The 18461-nt window shown below is 32.1% G+C and overlaps 1 protein-coding gene and 1 pseudogene across 1 annotated transcript; both read right to left on the minus strand.

The window, feature by feature from the left end:
• Positions 1–8352: 8352 nt before the first annotated feature.
• On the minus strand, positions 8353–12236 carry LOC148760429 (uncharacterized; annotated as a pseudogene).
• A 1264-nt stretch (positions 12237–13500) lies between these two features.
• LOC18586906 (uncharacterized) lies at positions 13501–15264 on the minus strand. Its single transcript, XM_007010490.3, has 2 exons — positions 14903–15264; positions 13501–14174 (listed from the first exon to the last, which is right to left on the minus strand). The coding sequence occupies exons 1-2, from the start codon at positions 15194–15196 to the stop codon at positions 13704–13706; spliced, it is 765 nt and encodes a 254-aa protein (XP_007010552.3). The 5' UTR covers positions 15197–15264; the 3' UTR covers positions 13501–13703.
• Between the last annotated feature and the right edge of the window lie 3197 nt (positions 15265–18461).

An 18461-nucleotide genomic window follows, 5' to 3' on the forward strand; every position in this document is an offset into this window, starting at 1 on the left:
TCATGATTTCTAAACTTTCCTTATCGTTTGCTTGTTCCCTTCCTATGTTCATTCACTGGGTTTATACTCACTCTTTTTAACTTCATATTCTCAGATTCGGAGGTAGTTGGGATCTAGATTGAAGTGTCCATTTGTATTCGCCACTTGGTAGGTACCATGGCATCCAATAGTGGTACCCACGCCCAGAGTCACTCCGCTGATAGTCAAGGTCTTTTGCATGTGTATATAGTTGCTTAAATGTAAATTGTAAGATTGTTGTGCACTCTGTATGTTGGTTTGATTAACCACGTCGTTTAGGGTTGATCAAAGATAACCCTATTTTGAGAACGCTATATATATATATATATATATACATATATTGGGTTTTCACGATCTAATTTCGAAAGAATTCTTATTAGAGATTATGAGGTGAGATCTTAAAGAAAGAGAGGCTTGCTTGGGTCTAGTGGGCTATGCTTATTGGGCCCATGCACTGGTCATGGCTCTGGGTTTGGGTGTGACAAATGGCTTGAAGGCCTAGTTGAGCACTATAGAGAGTGCCTATGCTTTGTAATTATGAAAATTGCATGAGTTCTGCTATGTAGACATTGATTTGCCTGATTTATAATGTTTCCACATGTTATGATGTAGAATTCCATAATATTGTGATGGCACACAAGAAAGCATGAGTAATTTATCATATGATTATGTGAATGCATGATATAAATGAATAGTATATCTACGATGAGTAAAAGGCTTGCTTAGGCGTAGTGGGTCATACCCACGTAACTCCTTACACTAGGCATGTCCCCAAAAATAGGATGTGATAAGTATATAAGAAATTAAGGAGTGAATATTTAGCTTAAAGGTATAAACCCACCATTTCAACTTTGATTATGATGACGCTTCTTCTTGGCCGAGTAGCAATAAAATCCACCTACATGGGTTATTTTAGTTCGTATGAAAAAAAGTTCTTTTTCTTTATCAATTAGAGTCTGATTCTTCGAAAAAACATTTATGGGGTAAATTTTTTGCTGTATTAGGCAATTTAAAAGAGTGCATCATTAAATATTTTAAAAAGGACTAAACTCAAACAAAAGTCAAAAATACTAATGATGATATTAAGAAAAACAAAATCCAGTCTATATTATCTTGGTTAAGGGTTTATGTCATATTAATTACTTGAATTGATATGTTACTTGTTTTAAAAAATTCAAAATATTGACCTATCGATAGGACATGTCAGAAAAAAACCACATATATCTATTATATATGGACTATATTATTTGAATAACCTTAATTACAGAGAATTGAATAATGTAATAGTGGTGGTATATATTAAACAAAGATTTGCACTTGATCGTAGTTAAAAAGATAATATATACATACACATATACACATATTCGAATATTTGATTTAATTATATATTTTTTAAAAAAATAAGTTTAGAATATTTTTCCTCTAAATAAAAGGAAAAATTCATAATGGAATTTGCAATATGATATTGAAGGATTATTATGGCTTTGGTAGGACCTTACTCTTTTAATTCATCATAACTCTATTATATAGAGTTATTTAGCCACATTTTAGATGTTAAAATAGCTAAGTCCTTTTGTTTTAAGTCGATTTTAGATAGTTTTTATGTTTTTAGTTTATTAGCTTAAAGCATGTTAACTTGTTTCAATTCAAGTAATTCTAGTTCATTTTCATGTTGAAATTCTTAATTTAAGCCAATACTGATTTAGTCCTTATTTTTGTAGGGTTTCAAGTGCATAAAGTTAAATGGTTATGAATTATATGGAGACTAAGTGCTGATAACCACTAAATATGCTGTGGTAATTTTGCCATAAATCGAGCTATAGAGATTCAATCAACATGATTCTTATACTATTGAAAAGCTATGAGGTAGACCTATAACATTCATGTTCACCATTTTTCCTAGATTAGCTTCGAGGTAAGAGAAAATCATGTTGCAAGATGAGATGCTGTAATAATTTTTGCACCAAAGCAGCATAAGGAAGTAGGTCCACGGCCTTAAAAGATTCAAGGCCACAATGCCTAAAAGAGCAGCATTGTTCCCATACAAATTCCCGAGCCATAGGCGTCACAACAACCATGGAAGGGGGCCACGGTGATGGTTGGAAGTTAGCGAAGAAAGAAGTGTAAAACATTGCGATGCTCAAGGAGGAAGGCTGCGGTGCTTTGATGTGTTTTACTAAAATACAACTATTCATAATTTATTTTTTACGATTTTTTAGTGGCTATAAATATGTGATTTTTTGCAATCACAAAAAGGACGTCTCAAAGGGAAACAAACATCAGTTTAGAGAGAAAGAAAAAGGTTCTACAAAGGAGGAAACAAGAAGAAAACGAAGACCATTGAAGATCGAGAATTGACAACAACCTTGTTCTTCATTCTAGTTTTTCATTTCTCTCTTATTCTTTTGCTGTAGAAATGATTTATTCTCTTGAAATTGTGATGTTTGTTGAAGAAATGATAATGAACTAAATTCTTTTTCTAGGATTATGGTTTTTTTTAATATGTAGTTTGAATATATGATTTTTCATTGCTTAGTAGTAATTGGTATTCTATGGTTTATTCAAATCTATGTTTAATGTTTTTTACTGCTTGATCACCAATTGAAATGATTAATGTCTCTAAATGCAACTTAATGAAGGGAGTTTAGATTAGATCACTAATTTGAATAGCTTATGTTCAATTCACTTCGAGGTTAACTGATAGATTCATATTTAGGATAGACATATACCAAAATATCATAGGTAGCCAAATTAGAACATAAACTTAATGAGCTTTTCTTAACTAATTTGCATAGACATATAGAATTAATTTTGAAAAGTATGTGTGTAAGAATCTCAACAGTGTCATGTACATAAAATAGGATTCTAGGTTAACCATTCACCTTATTAATCTAAGTTTAAAGGAAAAGATTAAATTCAAATGACATATTAAGAAACACCATGATCCTCGGTTTTTAAAGTAATAGCCTCTTTAGTAAAATTAAATTCATATCCTTACTTTAGTTTCAATAATAAATTTTACATCAATTAAGTATTCAAAATCGAGGTTTAGGGCCAAACCTCTGTGGGACATGATACTTGACTTACCTCTATATTACTTGAGCGATACCTAGACTTGCATGTACAAAATCAATAACAAGTTTTTGATGTCGTTGTTTGAGAATTTGTATTTTCTATTTATTTTGCTAATATTAAATTAAACAAAATTATCTTAGTTCAAGTTTTTGTTTATTTTTTCTTTCTTTAGGTACCTCCACACAATGGATGCTTTGATTGCTTTGACTACTCAAGTGGCTGCTTTGTCCAAAAGGTTTGAAACTCTAGGAGTTCAGGTTGTTTAGACACCATTCGTGACATATGAGTTTTGCGAAAAAAGGCATTCAAGTAACCATTGTTGGGAATCAAGTCAATTTATGGAGAATCTTAATTGGCAATAGAACAACCTGTATGCCAACACTTATAATTTTAGATAGTAGAATCATTCGAACTTTTCTTAGAGCAACAATTAGAGATCTTCATCAACTCTAAAGCTTAATATGCTTACAGGATTTTTACCTCAAGAAAAGGCTCCCATGATTGTGAAAAGCCATCTGTGGAAGAGATGTTCATTCAATTCATGGCAAGGACTGATTCTTTCATTCATAATCAAGTAGCTTCATTGAGAAACCTTGAAACTCAAGTGGGTCAACTTGTGAATTATATCAACAATATGCCTCAAGGAACCTTGCCTAGTGAAATTGAAGCTAATCATAAGAGAAAAGGTAAGAAATCTTGTTTAGCAATCATCCTTACAAGTGGAAATGAGGTAGCAAGTAATAACAAACAAGCTTAAACTCAAGTAAAGCCTATTGAGAAGGTAACAGTGGTTAAGACGCCTGATAAACAAACTCAAGAGAAGGAGGCAAAGGAAAACTACCATTACCCTTTCTTCAACTAGAAATAGTTGCTAAAAAAGCTAAAATGCAAGCTCAAGCTGATGAAGTTGAGCCAAAAGAGGAAGGAATCTCTTATCTACTCAATCCAACAAATTATCCTTCCCTTACAAATACTTACTATAAAATGAAAGTAGTTGATGTGAATGAAAAAAAGTCCAATCCATTACCTTCAATGAAGTAAGTGCCAACATTGGAGTCAGAGTTATCATTTCCACATCTTACAACCAAGCAGTGGCATGAGGAGCATATTCTACTACCTTCCTTTCATAAGTCGCTCATCAATCTTTTTCCATGGAAATAGAAATCAAAGTGGCTGGTTCCCTTCATAGTGACTAATGCCTATCCGTGTGGTATAATAAAGATTTATAATAAGGATACTAAAGCAAGCACGGTCAATGGGCAAAACTTCAAACCTTACTTTGTGGGTAAAGAAGTAAAGGAAAGGGTGAAATAGTCAAGCTAGTAACTATAAAGAAGCGCTTTTTGGGAAGCAACTCAAGCTTTCAAAACTCTATTTCTTTGAAGTTATCTTTTTATTTATTTAGACTTTCTCATTAATTTGTTTTTATCCTTTTTCTTATTTAGCTTTTTATCATTTTACCGGATCCTCTTACTAGCTTAGAGGATAATGATGAAGCCGAAAAGGAAGATTAGAGTATCTCCACGCACCAGGGGAGTATGATTTACTTTTCTTCTTTTCTTTTATAGCATTGAGGACAATGTTAGTCTTAAGTTTGGGAAGGAGTTTACGTTTTTAAACGTCATTAATTTTTTTTGCATTTTTGCCATATATTTTCAATTTTAGTTAAATTTTCAACATGTTTTTGAAGAATTTAAGCTAGAGTTAGTTGCACCAATGAATTTGATTTACCTACCCAATGATGATAACCAATTAACTTGTTAATCTTTTGCTCATAGTAAACATGAATATTGTTTGAATGTCATGTGGATTTTTATGTTTAGCACTATTGTAGGATGAAAATTCCACAATTGAGCACTTTATCTCTTATATTTAGTCATTGTATACATTTAGAGAATGATTATGTGAATGCAAATTTTTAGACTATGTTTAGAGTTCTAAAATTTGTTTAATCCTTTCTTGAGGTGAAATCTTAGGCTACACTTAGTTAAGAAAATTACTTAGGCCACTTTGGATCGATTGAGCCTTTTGAGCTAACCCAATTAAAATTTATCCTTAGTACACCCCTTTTGAACAATAAAATTTTTCCCTTTTTCTTTGTCAACCATATATAAGTTAGCTTAGCTTCTAAATAATTTTCCAATTCTACAAACCTCACTCCTAAGCATGTACATTGTTTTAAGAACTATATTTTGCATTATTCAATGAAAAGATGGAAAAGATGAAGTGGAGAAAAATTTGAAATTCAATGCATAACATTCATCCCACTATCATTCAAAGAAACAAGTTTAAGGGTGTTGATTTGAGAATTCAAAAAAAAAAAAGAGAGAAAAATGCTTGAAGAATGAAAAGTGAAGAGAAAGAAAAAAGTATACTTGGTGAAGAGATGTAAGGCTATATAGGTCTTAAAATAATTATATGCTTAGGGTGATTTGAGCTTTATTCTACCCTTTATCCTACTTTTACTCTAGCTATGTATTACAAGCTAAATAAAGTCCTAAAGATCCATGGTTAAGTGTTAGCCTACATTAGTGGAGAGATAGGTGAAAAGCAAACTTATGAAATTCTAAGCTGGTTTGAAGCTTGTATGAGTATAAACTTATCCGAAGTGCATGATATTCATTGTAAGAGATTTCACACACACTCAGAAAATTCATCCAAAAAATGAGCTTGCATTGGAATGGAATGTAAACTTAAACAATATTTATGGTTAGCTTTGTGTTGGGAAAACAAGACAAGTTATTAGGAAATTAAAGGTGATCAATGGATTGGTGCATTCTCCTAGTTTGATGTTTTCAACTATGCTATATCATTTTTATTTTTAATTTTGCTCGAGGACTAGCAAAGCATTAAGTTTGGAAATGTGATAACTCTATTACATAGAGTCATTTTTCTACATTTTGGATGTTAAAATAGCTAAGTCTTTTTGTTTTAAATCGATTTTAGATAGTTTTTATGCTTCTAGTTTATTAGTTTAAAGTAGGTAAACTTGTTTCAATTCAAGTAATTCTAGTTCATTTTCTTGTTGAAAGTCTTAATTTAAGCCATTACTGATTTAGTTCTTGTCCTTATAGGTTTTCAAATGCATAAAGTTAAATGGTGATGAACTGTGCAATGGAGACTAAGTGCAAATTTCCATTAAATATGTTACGGTAATTCTTCCTGGTCCCAATGGAGTGCTAGAGGGGGGATGAATAGCACTAAATATTTTAAGCTCAGCCCTTTTTGAAAGATAAAGCTTATAACTGAGTAGAGGAAAATGAGTATAAAGCTTTTAGTGGCTAAAAGACACCAAGTAAGGAAGGGTAAAGAGAAGTGGACAATGCAAAGCTATTTATAGTGGTTCAGTCCCCTTGATCTACATCCACTACCTTGATCTTCCAATTAAGGATTTTGAATCCAACTTCACTAAACTAGTGGAATTAATAGCTTCCACCAAGCTTTAACAAGGTGAGCTTCTAACCTAAGCTTTAATCCCTTACAACAAGCTTTAGAGTGCTTTCCACACTCTAATTTCCACAGAAAGAGAAGAAATAGAAATACAACTAAGTACCTTAACAAGTTTGGACAAATTACAATCAAACTCAAACACTTTTTTTGGATTTGGAATGAAGAACTAGTGTTTTTGGTGAAGAATATTTGGCTTTTTGCTCAAAGTAGCTATTTTCTCTTCAAATCTGCATTTTTTGACTATTGAAGCTTCCTTTTATACTTAGGGAGTCAAATTTGTCTATTGGAGACAATTTATAGCCGTTAGAAACAACTCTGATGCACTTCTAGCTGTTATTTTGTCCTTTAGTGTTTAAATTCAAAAAGGGAGATAGACTTCACCTAATCGGTTACAAGCAACCCTTATCGATTATAGCTTTTCTACCTTGCATTGTCTTATTGTTGAGTTCTCTATTCTAACCGATTATAAGAGACTCTAAACAATTACAAACTTTCTATTTTCATTTTTCTTTACACAATAGTCTTCTTCTAATTAGTTAGCTCTTCCCTTAACTGATTGAAGCTATACTTCCTTCAACCATAACCAATTAAAATAAACTTTAATCAACTAGAAATTCTTCGAATTTTGAACTTCTCTCATTTAGCTCCCTTCAATGACTAATTGTATTTTCAAACTTGTTTTCGGTGCTTGAATATACTAGGACCTTGAGCTCTAACTGATTGATCAGATCTCTTAGTCGATTATCATATCTCTGTTTTGTTTCAGCTTCTCACACAGCCATGCCTTAACTGATTAAGGTCCTTTGTTAATCAATTACTAAGGTGTTGTGTTTGTTCATTGTTGGGTCTTTCCTTTTTTAACTGATTAACTTTTCTTTAAATTCAGCAAGGTTCTTGACTTGCCTTTAATTACTAATTTTGTTAGGGGAATTAAACTAAATCTTGCACACTTAAGTAACAAGATTAGACATTAATGAATGAGGAATGTTTTGTTATCATAAAAAACATATGGAGTCAACAATTCTAGCATAACTCGAGCTACAGAGATTCAATCAATGTGATTCTTCGACCATTGAAAAGCTAAAAGGCAGACCTACAACATTCATGCTTACCATTTTTCTCAGATCAGCATTGAGGTAAGGGAAAATCACGTTACAAGATGAGGTATTGCAGTAGTTTTTACACCAAGGCAACACAAGGAAACAATGTTGCGACCTCGAAGGATTCGAGGCCGCAACGCCTAAAGGAGCATTAAATTTTATTTGAATTTTATTTAATTCAAAGCATTACATTTTTTCTTATGTCTAATTTTTTTAATTTTTTTTTTAATTTTTAAATGAGTGAGAATTGAATTATATATAAAGCTCTTTTTGATTGTTTAGTGTCTTATTCGATTTGGCTCCTCCTTCAAAAATACTCTAACTTTGCTCCTGTTTGGAAGTGCTCACAACCATAAACTCAGAAAATCCTAATCCTCTTGACTTCAACATTGACGACATTGCTGAAGCAAACCTTAAGCTTGAAATCTCTCTTAATGCCTTAACTAATATTATGAAATTGACTACTAATTAGTGATTTTATGGACTTTAGTATCTGCATTGTTTAAATGTGAACTAATTATGAACTCTTTTGCTATAATTAAAGCACGAAAGATCGGTGTGTGTGGAAGTATCGAATAAAAGAAATAGAGATAAAAGTACTTAATAAGAGAATAAATTTTAAGGAATATATTTAGTACAAACAAGGTCAAGTCTTCCTTGCATAACATTGTGGTCGACCAAACTTTCTTTTGAGCCTTGGTTAATATATCTAAAACACATATGGAATAAGGGCCTTGACTTGCTTAGGAAAATCTTCAAATTTAGAGAGGTATCATCTCCTAGTGACATAACTCTGGCTTGCCAAGTACATAGCAGAACCTAGATTGACAGAAAAGGAATACAACATTTGAGAAATTAAGTTGATTCCCAAGAAGCCTAGTGTCACAGCCCAAATACAAAGCCATGATCGGAACATGGGCCCAATGAGCATAGCCCACTAAGCCCAAGCAAGCTTTTTTATGCAAACCTGATCATCATTCTAAAACCACATATTTCAACTCTCAATTATAAACATTTCAGTAACGTTTTATAGCAATCCACTATTCACATTTGTATTATGCTAACATAGTATCACTCATTTGCCACCTTACAGTGGCATCAGTAATCAAATATACATATTTGATTTTTAACATGAATCTTATTGGTCTTCATTACTTGTACATGTACACAAGCATAAAACTCTTGTTTGTCAGCGAAGTGACTCTAGGTGAAGATACAACTATTGAGATGCCATAGTACCTATCAAGAAGATGAGCATACGTGAACAACTCAATCAAGGTTCCAACTGCCTTCAAATCTGAAAACATGAAGTTTAAAAACATGAGTATAAAACTCAGTGAGTGAACATAAGAAGGGAACAAGCAATCAATAGGAAGAATTTGAAAATCATGATGCACTTGTTTAAAAAACAATGCAATTGATTTAATTTCTTACTAAAAACCCCTCATTTCAAACTTTAATTAATACCCTCATAGTGTTTCACAAACCCATGATCAATCCATGAAATTAAATGGGTGAAAACTATGTCAAAAATCAAATAGGGTAGCATGCAGAACAGAATGTTTCTCGCTGCAACAAAGTACATTCTCGCTGCAGCGAGAAACAGTATCAGTTTGCATGTATTTCAGTTTTTCTTGCATATATTCCGTTACAGAAGTTCAATTGACCTGATTTTTTAACCATTAGAAAGATAAGAGGTAGGGATACAACTTTGATGTTTACCACTTTTCCTAATTCGGAAGGGAAGATGGTCAAAATCTTCATCAAAGTAAAGGAACTGCATCAGAACCTAAGAGTTTCTCGCTGCAGCGAGTTTCTGGCTACCAAAACAGAATGTTTCTCGCTGCAATGAGAAGCAGGGCACCAAAGTGAAAAATGGGCCTCTTTTGCACTAAAAATCCATTTGCTGCTACAATAAACTCAATTTGCAAGAAAATGGGACATTCTCAAGATTCATCATGCCAATTTCAACATGCCAAAATTTCACATGCATTACAGCCATATACCATATATGTATATATAAATATATCAATCATCATGCACACCCTCCCATCATCATCAGTTCATATGCAACGGCTTATGTGCACTCCTACTCGCACATAGTCGGGTTAACAACGGCTTATGCGCACTCCCACTCACACATAGCCGAGTCAGCAACAGCTTATGCGCACTCCTACTCGCACATAACCGAGTCAATATCATTACACAACATTATTCGTATATATATATATATATATATATATATATATATATCAATATAACGTAGTAGTACAACAATCCATAACAGCCACATGTCACATATAGAAACAATTTATTCAAAGGCTTGTTCCCAAGGCACCAGTTTTGAAGATAAAACAAATAAAACACTTTAGGAATTCAATCAAACATACTTGTATACACATCCCAAAACCTTTTTAATGCAAGTTCACTCACCGGGATTGTTGAACCTCTAATCAACTCTAACTTCGATTATTACTTCAAACGGACATGTAAGGCCTTGTTGGAACCTATCACCCACAATATAACTATAAAAAATATAACAGCCCATAAATCAAATTTTTAGCCATCTCTAACACCTTAAAATCAAATTCTAACTCATTTCTCACCTTGGTGGTTTCTTTTTTTTTTTTGTAGTTGAATTCTTTTTCAAAAGCTTCCAAGCTACTATGGCAAGTCTCTCTTTCTCTCTCTAAAACTTTCAACTAGTGAGAGAAAGTGATGAACAAAGACTTTTTGAGGGTTTTAAGGTGTAAAAGTGGAAGAGCATGAAAAATCGTATGAAAGAGTGGGCAAAAGCATGAAATTTAGAGCTAGAGAGAGAAAGTTATGGAAGTTGCAAAGCAAGCTTCCATGGAGGATGGAAGCAACATGAGATGGAAGAAGAAGAAGGAGAAGAAGCTGCTGGAGAATGAAGAAGCTTCTGGAAGAAAAAGATATTTATAGCTCAAGCTTATCCATTCCACTTGAAATTACGAAAATGCCCTTAGCACATTAACTTATTCTCATTCAATCCTTGGTGCAATCTTTTTACTCTTTTGACACTGGGATAAGGTCCACAATGATCTAAACTACTCGGGTTTACAAAAACTTAAAAATTTTGACTCGAGGTGCAAAATGACCATTTTGCCCCTGTTGTGAAAATTATTGTCACTTCTAGTTTTCTTCGTGTTTTCATCATTACACATCATTTATTCATTAATTAGGCCTATTTAAACCTTAATAGCATCAAAAACCCCACTCGTAGGAGCTCACCAAGAGAAATTACGAAATTACCCTTGATCTGCATTATCGCTTCTACTTCTAGTTGCCTGCTTATAGAGGTCGAGATTTCACGAGTTCACTTCTAAATTACCCTTTTAACTCAGTAATCAACCTCAATTGGTATCCGTAAACTTTATTAGCCACTGTATTAAAATACAGGGTACTACACCTAAGATTTCAAAAACATAGCGATGGCAAATCACCAACTCAAATAAATCACCTCTGGGGATCTTGTAATCTTTGGAGCCCTTTGCTCTTAGTTTGGAGAGAAGGTACTGATGGTAGAAATGACCATTTATTCGTATTAGGAAACACAATTCCAGGATACTTCAAATCAATTGATGGCTCTAGAAGTCCCTGTGTGAGTTGTTGTGCGTAAATCATGATCGAACTGAATGTAAAGTAAGTAGCAAGTATAATTATCCTCAAAAAGCACCAGCAATATATGGTTCTACTATTAATATTATTCCATTATTTAAATTCTAACAAAAGCCAATTCACTTATAGGTGCAAGTCCCAAAAACAGATTAAAAAGACATTGTCTCAACCATTGAAAGAAAGTTTGAAACTTTTTACTCTCATTTAAACCTTAAATTATATATGATTTTAATCTAATTTTAAGTTGGTACTATTTGATTTGTTTATTGATTATTTCTTTGATGATGTATTATTATATAATAATTTTATCCTATCCTCCAAGGATAGGTAACAATCTTTTTTTTTTAAAAAAATATTATTATATAATAATTTTTTAATAAAAATTATTTGGCTCTAATTATAATTTTATCTCACATAGACTAAGTAAAAAGACGCTAGAAAAGAAGAAAAACATGATATCACAAATTTAATAACATGTTAAATTAAGTGATTGATTATCTTAATTATTTAAGCCAATTATATTAGATAACTTTGTATTAAAACTAAATATTTCAAAATTAATTACCATATTAAATTGAGTGAGAGGAAAGATCCATCTATTATATATAGGAAGAATAGCTATTTTTGGAGGGCAAAACATGAACTTAAAATCAGGTAATATGCAGTGTGTCGAGAGCATAGGATGGGAACAGTGTAAGAGAAAGAGAGACTAATTACCTCCAAAATTCTCTTAAAGAAATGGATGGTAATAGCAGATTTGAGGAAACGAAATCCAAGGTCACCGTGTGGGAAAAGCCAAAAGGTAGCAAGACCGGTGAGAAAGGCTGGTGCATAGAGCAGGAACATACCAACTCTACTGGGAACATGAACCCTAGTTGGTGCAGACTTGGGATTAAAGAATTTGGAATATTGGAAGTGTATCCCTCTTGTTTCTAACAACCCAAGGATTGCCATTGATATTGGAGTATCACTCCTCCATAGTCAACTATGTTTGTGTAATGTTGACTTTTCCTTACTTTTGACTTGTCAAGGTCGACTATGTTTGGTCTAAGGTTGACTAGGTTTGTTCAAAACTTGATTTTTTTGAGCTTTCTAGAACAAGGTTGACTATGGCTTTATAATCTTCATGTTTTGCACTCTTTTAGCCTTTGGATTGACTCGAGCTTATCTAGGATCGACTCTTGGCTTGTGTCTTAAAGTCTCCTTAGCTTTTCAGTGCTTCTCTCTAGCTATTTTCTCCTTACCTTGTTCTTACAACTAAATAACATTTCAAGGCATGTTTGCTCTTGCATTCTTAGCTGAATATGCATTATTCGAAAGCTTATAAAGTGTTTTCTAATTATGCATAGCTTTTCAAACAAATATGTAACCTTAGGGGATTAAAAATGTATTTGAGACAATTTCAAATGCTTAACATTAAGTTCAAGAAAACATGTGATTTTTACCAAATCAAAATATGATGTAACTTAAGGCTAACAACAAGGCTTTCAGTTTATAAATTTTACCATTATTCGCAATCAAATTCAATTTGGGTCGCCTATAGCACACCTCGAAATCTTGATTAGCCTTAACATTGTCTTTTTTCTTCCCTTTAACATCCATTATTTTATTGAATATTTTTCTAAACCCATTACACTTAGTATGCATTACATCCAAATTGTGACGAATGAGATTCATATGCTAATATGGTGAGTCCAAAAGAGTACTCTTTTTCACACAATTATGAGCTTGATCGAAACTAGGAAGCTTCTGGTCTCCAACATTTGTCCGTCATGTGATATTAAGGATTGAATCCAACCATTGCAAGATCTCTTTACTGGATAAGCAAGGAATTGGAGAGTCCCGTTCAACACGTTTTTTAAATCTATCTTTTTGTCGACAAAAAGGATGATCAATGGGCTAAAATTATCGATGACAATCCCAAAAACAAGGCTTCTTCCCCTACTCCAAAATGAAACTCTTCTCATGTTCCATACAACAAGGACAGGATCAACATCCATAACTGCTTCACCTCAGAGAATATACAATATGTAGGAAAGTCATTAATGGTTCAAAGTGTTACTCGAACAACATAGCACGTGTTTCAAGATGTTACTTCTCATAATTCTATTTAATGTTTTTAATTGGATGCATCATTCATTTGACTGACAGTGTTAATTTCATATGCAAATTAACGAATGGAAATAAAATTTGAATATTTAAATATAAATTTCCAAAATTTAAATAACGAATCAAGTATTTGATTATAGTTAAGATACAGTCTAAAAACAAGTTTGGGAGTGTTAAATAAAACAAAAACCGAGATAAAGGTGTTTAATAAGAGAACAGTATTTAAGGGATTTCTTTGGTACAAACAAGTTCGAGTCTCCTTTGCATAACATTGTGATGGACCAATTTCTGTTTGAGCCTTCATTAATATATCTAGAAGACATATGGAATAAGGGCCTTGACTTGTTTTGGAAAATCTTCAAATTTAGAGAGGTACCATCTCCTGGAGACATAACTCCTACATGTCAAGTACATAGCAGAGCCTAGACTGACAGAAAAAGAATATAACGTCTGAGAAATTAAGCTCATTCCCAAGAAGCCTAAGATCTCAAAAAGATAGTGAGGGCAAATCACCAACTCAAATAAACCACCTCTGGGGATCTTGTAATCTTTGGAGCCCTTTGCCCTTAGTTTGGAGAGAAGGTAATGATGGTAGAAATTACCACTTATTCCTATTAGGAATAACACAATTCCAGGATACTTCAAATCAATCGATGGCTCTGGAAGTCCTTGTGTGAGTTGTTGTGCGTAAATCATGATCGAACTGAGTGTAAAGTAAGTACCAAGTATAACTATCGTTGACTCAAGACCCATCACTCCACTGTATTTGTGAACAAAAAGCACCTGCAATATATAGTTCAACTATTATATTATTCCATTATTTATATTCTAACACAACCCTCAGATAAAAGCCATCGGATTGCACGTGAACAAGTCTAGAAGAATAGTGCAAGTTGACAAAAAAAAAACCATTAAAGAAAAATATATTGTTTCAACCATTGAAAGAAAGTTTCAAAATTTTTTACTCTCGATTTAAATCTCATCGTACATGATTTTTTTTAATTTCATCATATATGATTTTAATCTAATTTTAAGTTGGTATTATTTGATTTGTTTATTGAATATTTCTTTGATGATGAATTATTACATAATATTTATTAATAGTTATTTGATTATAATTCTAATTTTGGCTTTCACATAGAATGGGTAAGAAAACACTAGAGAAAAAAAAGAACTCAGATATCTCAAATTGTATAGCATGTTAAATTAAGTGGTTAGTTACACTTGAATATTTGGTTCATTAATTGATATATGATCCTCGATCTAAAGAGTAATGTTCGAATCCTTATTCTCCAATTTTAAAAAAAATAATCGATTATCTTAAATATTTAAGCGAATTATATTAAGTAACTTTGTAATAAAACTCAATATTTCAAAATTAATTACCATATTAAATTGAGTGAGAGGAAAGATCCAACTATTATACACAGGAAGAATAGTTTTGTTTGGAGGGCAAGACATGATCTTAAAATCCTGTAAAATGCAGTGTGTGAGAAAGAGAGAGTAAGTACCTCCAAAATTCTCTTGAAGAAATGGATGGTAATAGCAGATTTGAGGAAAAGAAATCTAACGTCCCCATGTGGGAAAAGCCAAAAGGAAGCAAGACCGGCGAGGAAGGCTGGAGCGTAGATCAGGAACATACCAACTCTACTGGGAACATTAATCCTAGTTGTATTGGAGAATTTGGAATACTGCAAGTGTATCCCTCCTGTTTCTAATAGCCCAAGGATTGCCATTGATATTAGAGTAAATACTGATGCTGCAGTATGGAGCAATGTAGGTGGAAAAACAATTTGCAGCAACATAGCTATACAGCTCCCCTTCTTCCCTCAAATTCCCTTTCCCCAACAGTTTTTCCTTTGCCTATCAATCTGATTAGCTGAAGATATATTCTCAGCTATATTTATACACATCTGCGATCGTATATGTATGGCACGTTAATGTTACGTGTGAAAATGGAAGGCTTAATCTGAATGGGGGACTTCATGCAGTCATGCTAGCTGTTCCCATGGCTGAAAACAGACGAGATTGAACATAATGTAGTAAAGTATTTGACCCACCCAACAACAGAATTAAATGTGAACCCACATATATCAAATTTTTAGGGACTCTTAGCTGGTTATACATATCTTCCGTATCTGAGTCCCCTTAAGCTCCTTTTTTCCTCTATTTTTAAACTCAATTAATGAATAAAGGTACCAATTAAAATTACAAAGTATTGATTATTATTTTTGGACAAAAAAATATTAATTAGCGATTAACTAATTATCATGTCTATTTCATAATTAATTTGTTTGTTAATTTTTTATTAATGAATCTTAATGAGACGTGGTAACGCTCTAATGTGTAAGGTTTAAAATTTTTCTAACAACCCAAGGATTGCCATCAATATTAGAGTAAATACTGATGCTGCAGTATGGAGCAAAGTAGGTGGAAAAACAATTTGCAGCAACATGGTCATAGCTCAGCTTCTCTCCTCAAACTCCCTTTCCTTTTTCCTAACAATCTGATGAGCTAAAGACATATATATTTCAGCAATTGTTATGTGTGAAAATGGAAGGCTAAATCTGAGTGGGGGACCTCAGGCTAGCTGTCCACGTTGCTGAAAACAGACAAGAATATTGAATATCTTATAATATTTATATATGAAGATTTGGCTCATAGATTAATGAATAATCTCTCAAAAAAAATACTTCGAATCTCTTTCTCTAAATAAAAAACAATATCTTACACTGTTTTTATTGTAAAGTATTTGATCCACCCAACAACATAATTAAATGTGAGCCCACAAATATTAAATTTTTAGGCATTCTTAGCTGGTTATGCATATCTTGAAGTCTTAACCTTTTTTTTTTTAATTTTTAAACTCAATTAATGTATGAAGGTACTGATTAAAGTTGTATAAGGAAATATAGTTTTAAGAAATAATATTTTAGGAGAATGTTAATTGATATTTATTGTCGCGACTAGTAATATTTTTGCAAAATGTTTTGTAATCAAAGTATCGATTACTATTTTGGTAAAAAAATAACGGTTAAATAATTATCATATATCTATTTTATAATTAATGTATTTATTAATTTATAATAATGCATCCTAATGAGACGTGTGTTAACTCTATAATTTCATTTGTAAAGTTTAAAATTCCTGTCCTCTAATGTATAGTTAATTTTCCCTAAAATAGTATCTCTTCTTGATTTTACGGAGAATAGTGCCTTACAAAAAAAAAAACCTTTTCTAAAATAGTATATTAACTATAATTAATCCTACATGTGAAATCAAAGAAAAAATTGGAGCGTTGATATATATATATATATATATATAAGATATTCTAAGTGGAATACAGGAAGTATTTTAATTCAAACACTTTAATATTTTTGCCACACGAACAAACATTCAAAGTAGCTAGAATGTCATTTTCTAAACCTTATGAAAGTTCGAAAGTGACTGGGGTAAAATATCTCCACCCTTTAAGTTTTAGTCGAAATTTTAAACGGATTCATTAGTTTTCAAAATAGACACTTCATCACAAAAAAATATCTTCTACGCCGCTGGGCATATCAATCTGATTATACATAGCTATACAGCTCCCCTTCTTCCCTCAAATTCCCTTTCCCCAACAGTTTTTCCTTTGCCTATCAATCTGATTAGCTGAAGATATATTCTCAGCTATATTTATACACATCTGCAATCGTATATGTATGGCACGTTAATGTTACGTGTGAAAATGGAAGGCTTAATCTGAATGGGGGACTTCATGCAGTCATGCTAGCTGTTCCCATGGCTGAAAACAGACGAGATTGAACATAATGTAGTAAAGTATTTGACCCACCCAACAACAGAATTAAATGTGAACCCACATATATCAAATTTTTAGGGATTCTTAGCTGGTTATACATATCTTCCGTATCTGAGTCCCCTTAACCTCCTTTTTTCCTCTATTTTTAAACTCAATTAATGAATAAAGGTACCAATTAAAATTACAAAGTATTGATTATTATTTTCTGACAAAAAATATTAATTAGCGATTAACTAATTATCATATGTCTATTTCATAATTAATTTGTTTGTTAATTTTTTATTAATGCATCTTAATGAGACGTGGTAACGCTCTAATGTGTAAGGTTTAAAATTTTTCATGCTAATGTATAATTAATTTTTTTAAAAGTAGTATCTCCTCTTGATTTTACAGAGAATAGCGCATTACAAGAAACATAAAAGACATTTTCTAGAATATTATTTTAACTATAATTAATCCTACATGTGAAATTAAAAAATTCGAGTGTTAATACTTCTCCTACACGGAAATTCTTTTCGCTGCAGATGCGTAGGCGACAAACGTTGGAGATAGACTTAGGCCTGCCTACTGCTCTGTTCTCCCTTGCTTTCACGCCTCCTTTCCCCTTTGCCCGATTTCTTTCATTTTAAAGGCAAAACCCATTTCACATCTAAGCACAAGAGATTCTAACAGGTAGTTCTATTTTCTTGCAATCCAAATAGTCATGCTGTAACATGTGAGTTCGGGAATTTAGTTGCTTTAAACAAATTTAAAAATTACATTTAATTCAAGATAAAAAATTAAAATCAAATTAGACTATATAATTAAATTGTCTCGAATAAAAATAGTGTCCACAACACTCACTAAATTTATATTTTTATCACAATTGTATAACCTTAAGTTATATATGAATAAAAATAACAAAAAAAAAAAAAGAAATTGATGAGAAGCGAAGGAATTCAAAAGTAAAATCCTAGCTTTTAAGATTGCGTGACTAACATCCCAATCAACTTGCCACAAAAGGTTTTGGTGTTTCGATAGAATTTGCTAGACAAAAGAAGAGAATAAAACTATCTAGAACACCTAAATTATTTAAGATAAACTCTACATACATCTCTTACATTATGTTATTTTCTCATATAAAATTTTGTATTTTATTTCTACTACCGTAAAGTTAAAAGTGTTAAATTTTCAATTAATTTCTTATAAAAAGACAATAAGAATCTTTAATAAAAAGACAAAATTTTTTATTTTACAATTTAATTATTTTTAAAAAATTGAGCTTTTCTAGA

The sequence above is a fragment of the Theobroma cacao genome, chromosome 10, assembly GCF_053813885.1.
Source record: "Theobroma cacao isolate CCN51 chromosome 10, ASM5381388v1, whole genome shotgun sequence".
In the NCBI taxonomy this organism is placed as follows: domain Eukaryota; kingdom Viridiplantae; phylum Streptophyta; class Magnoliopsida; order Malvales; family Malvaceae; genus Theobroma; species Theobroma cacao.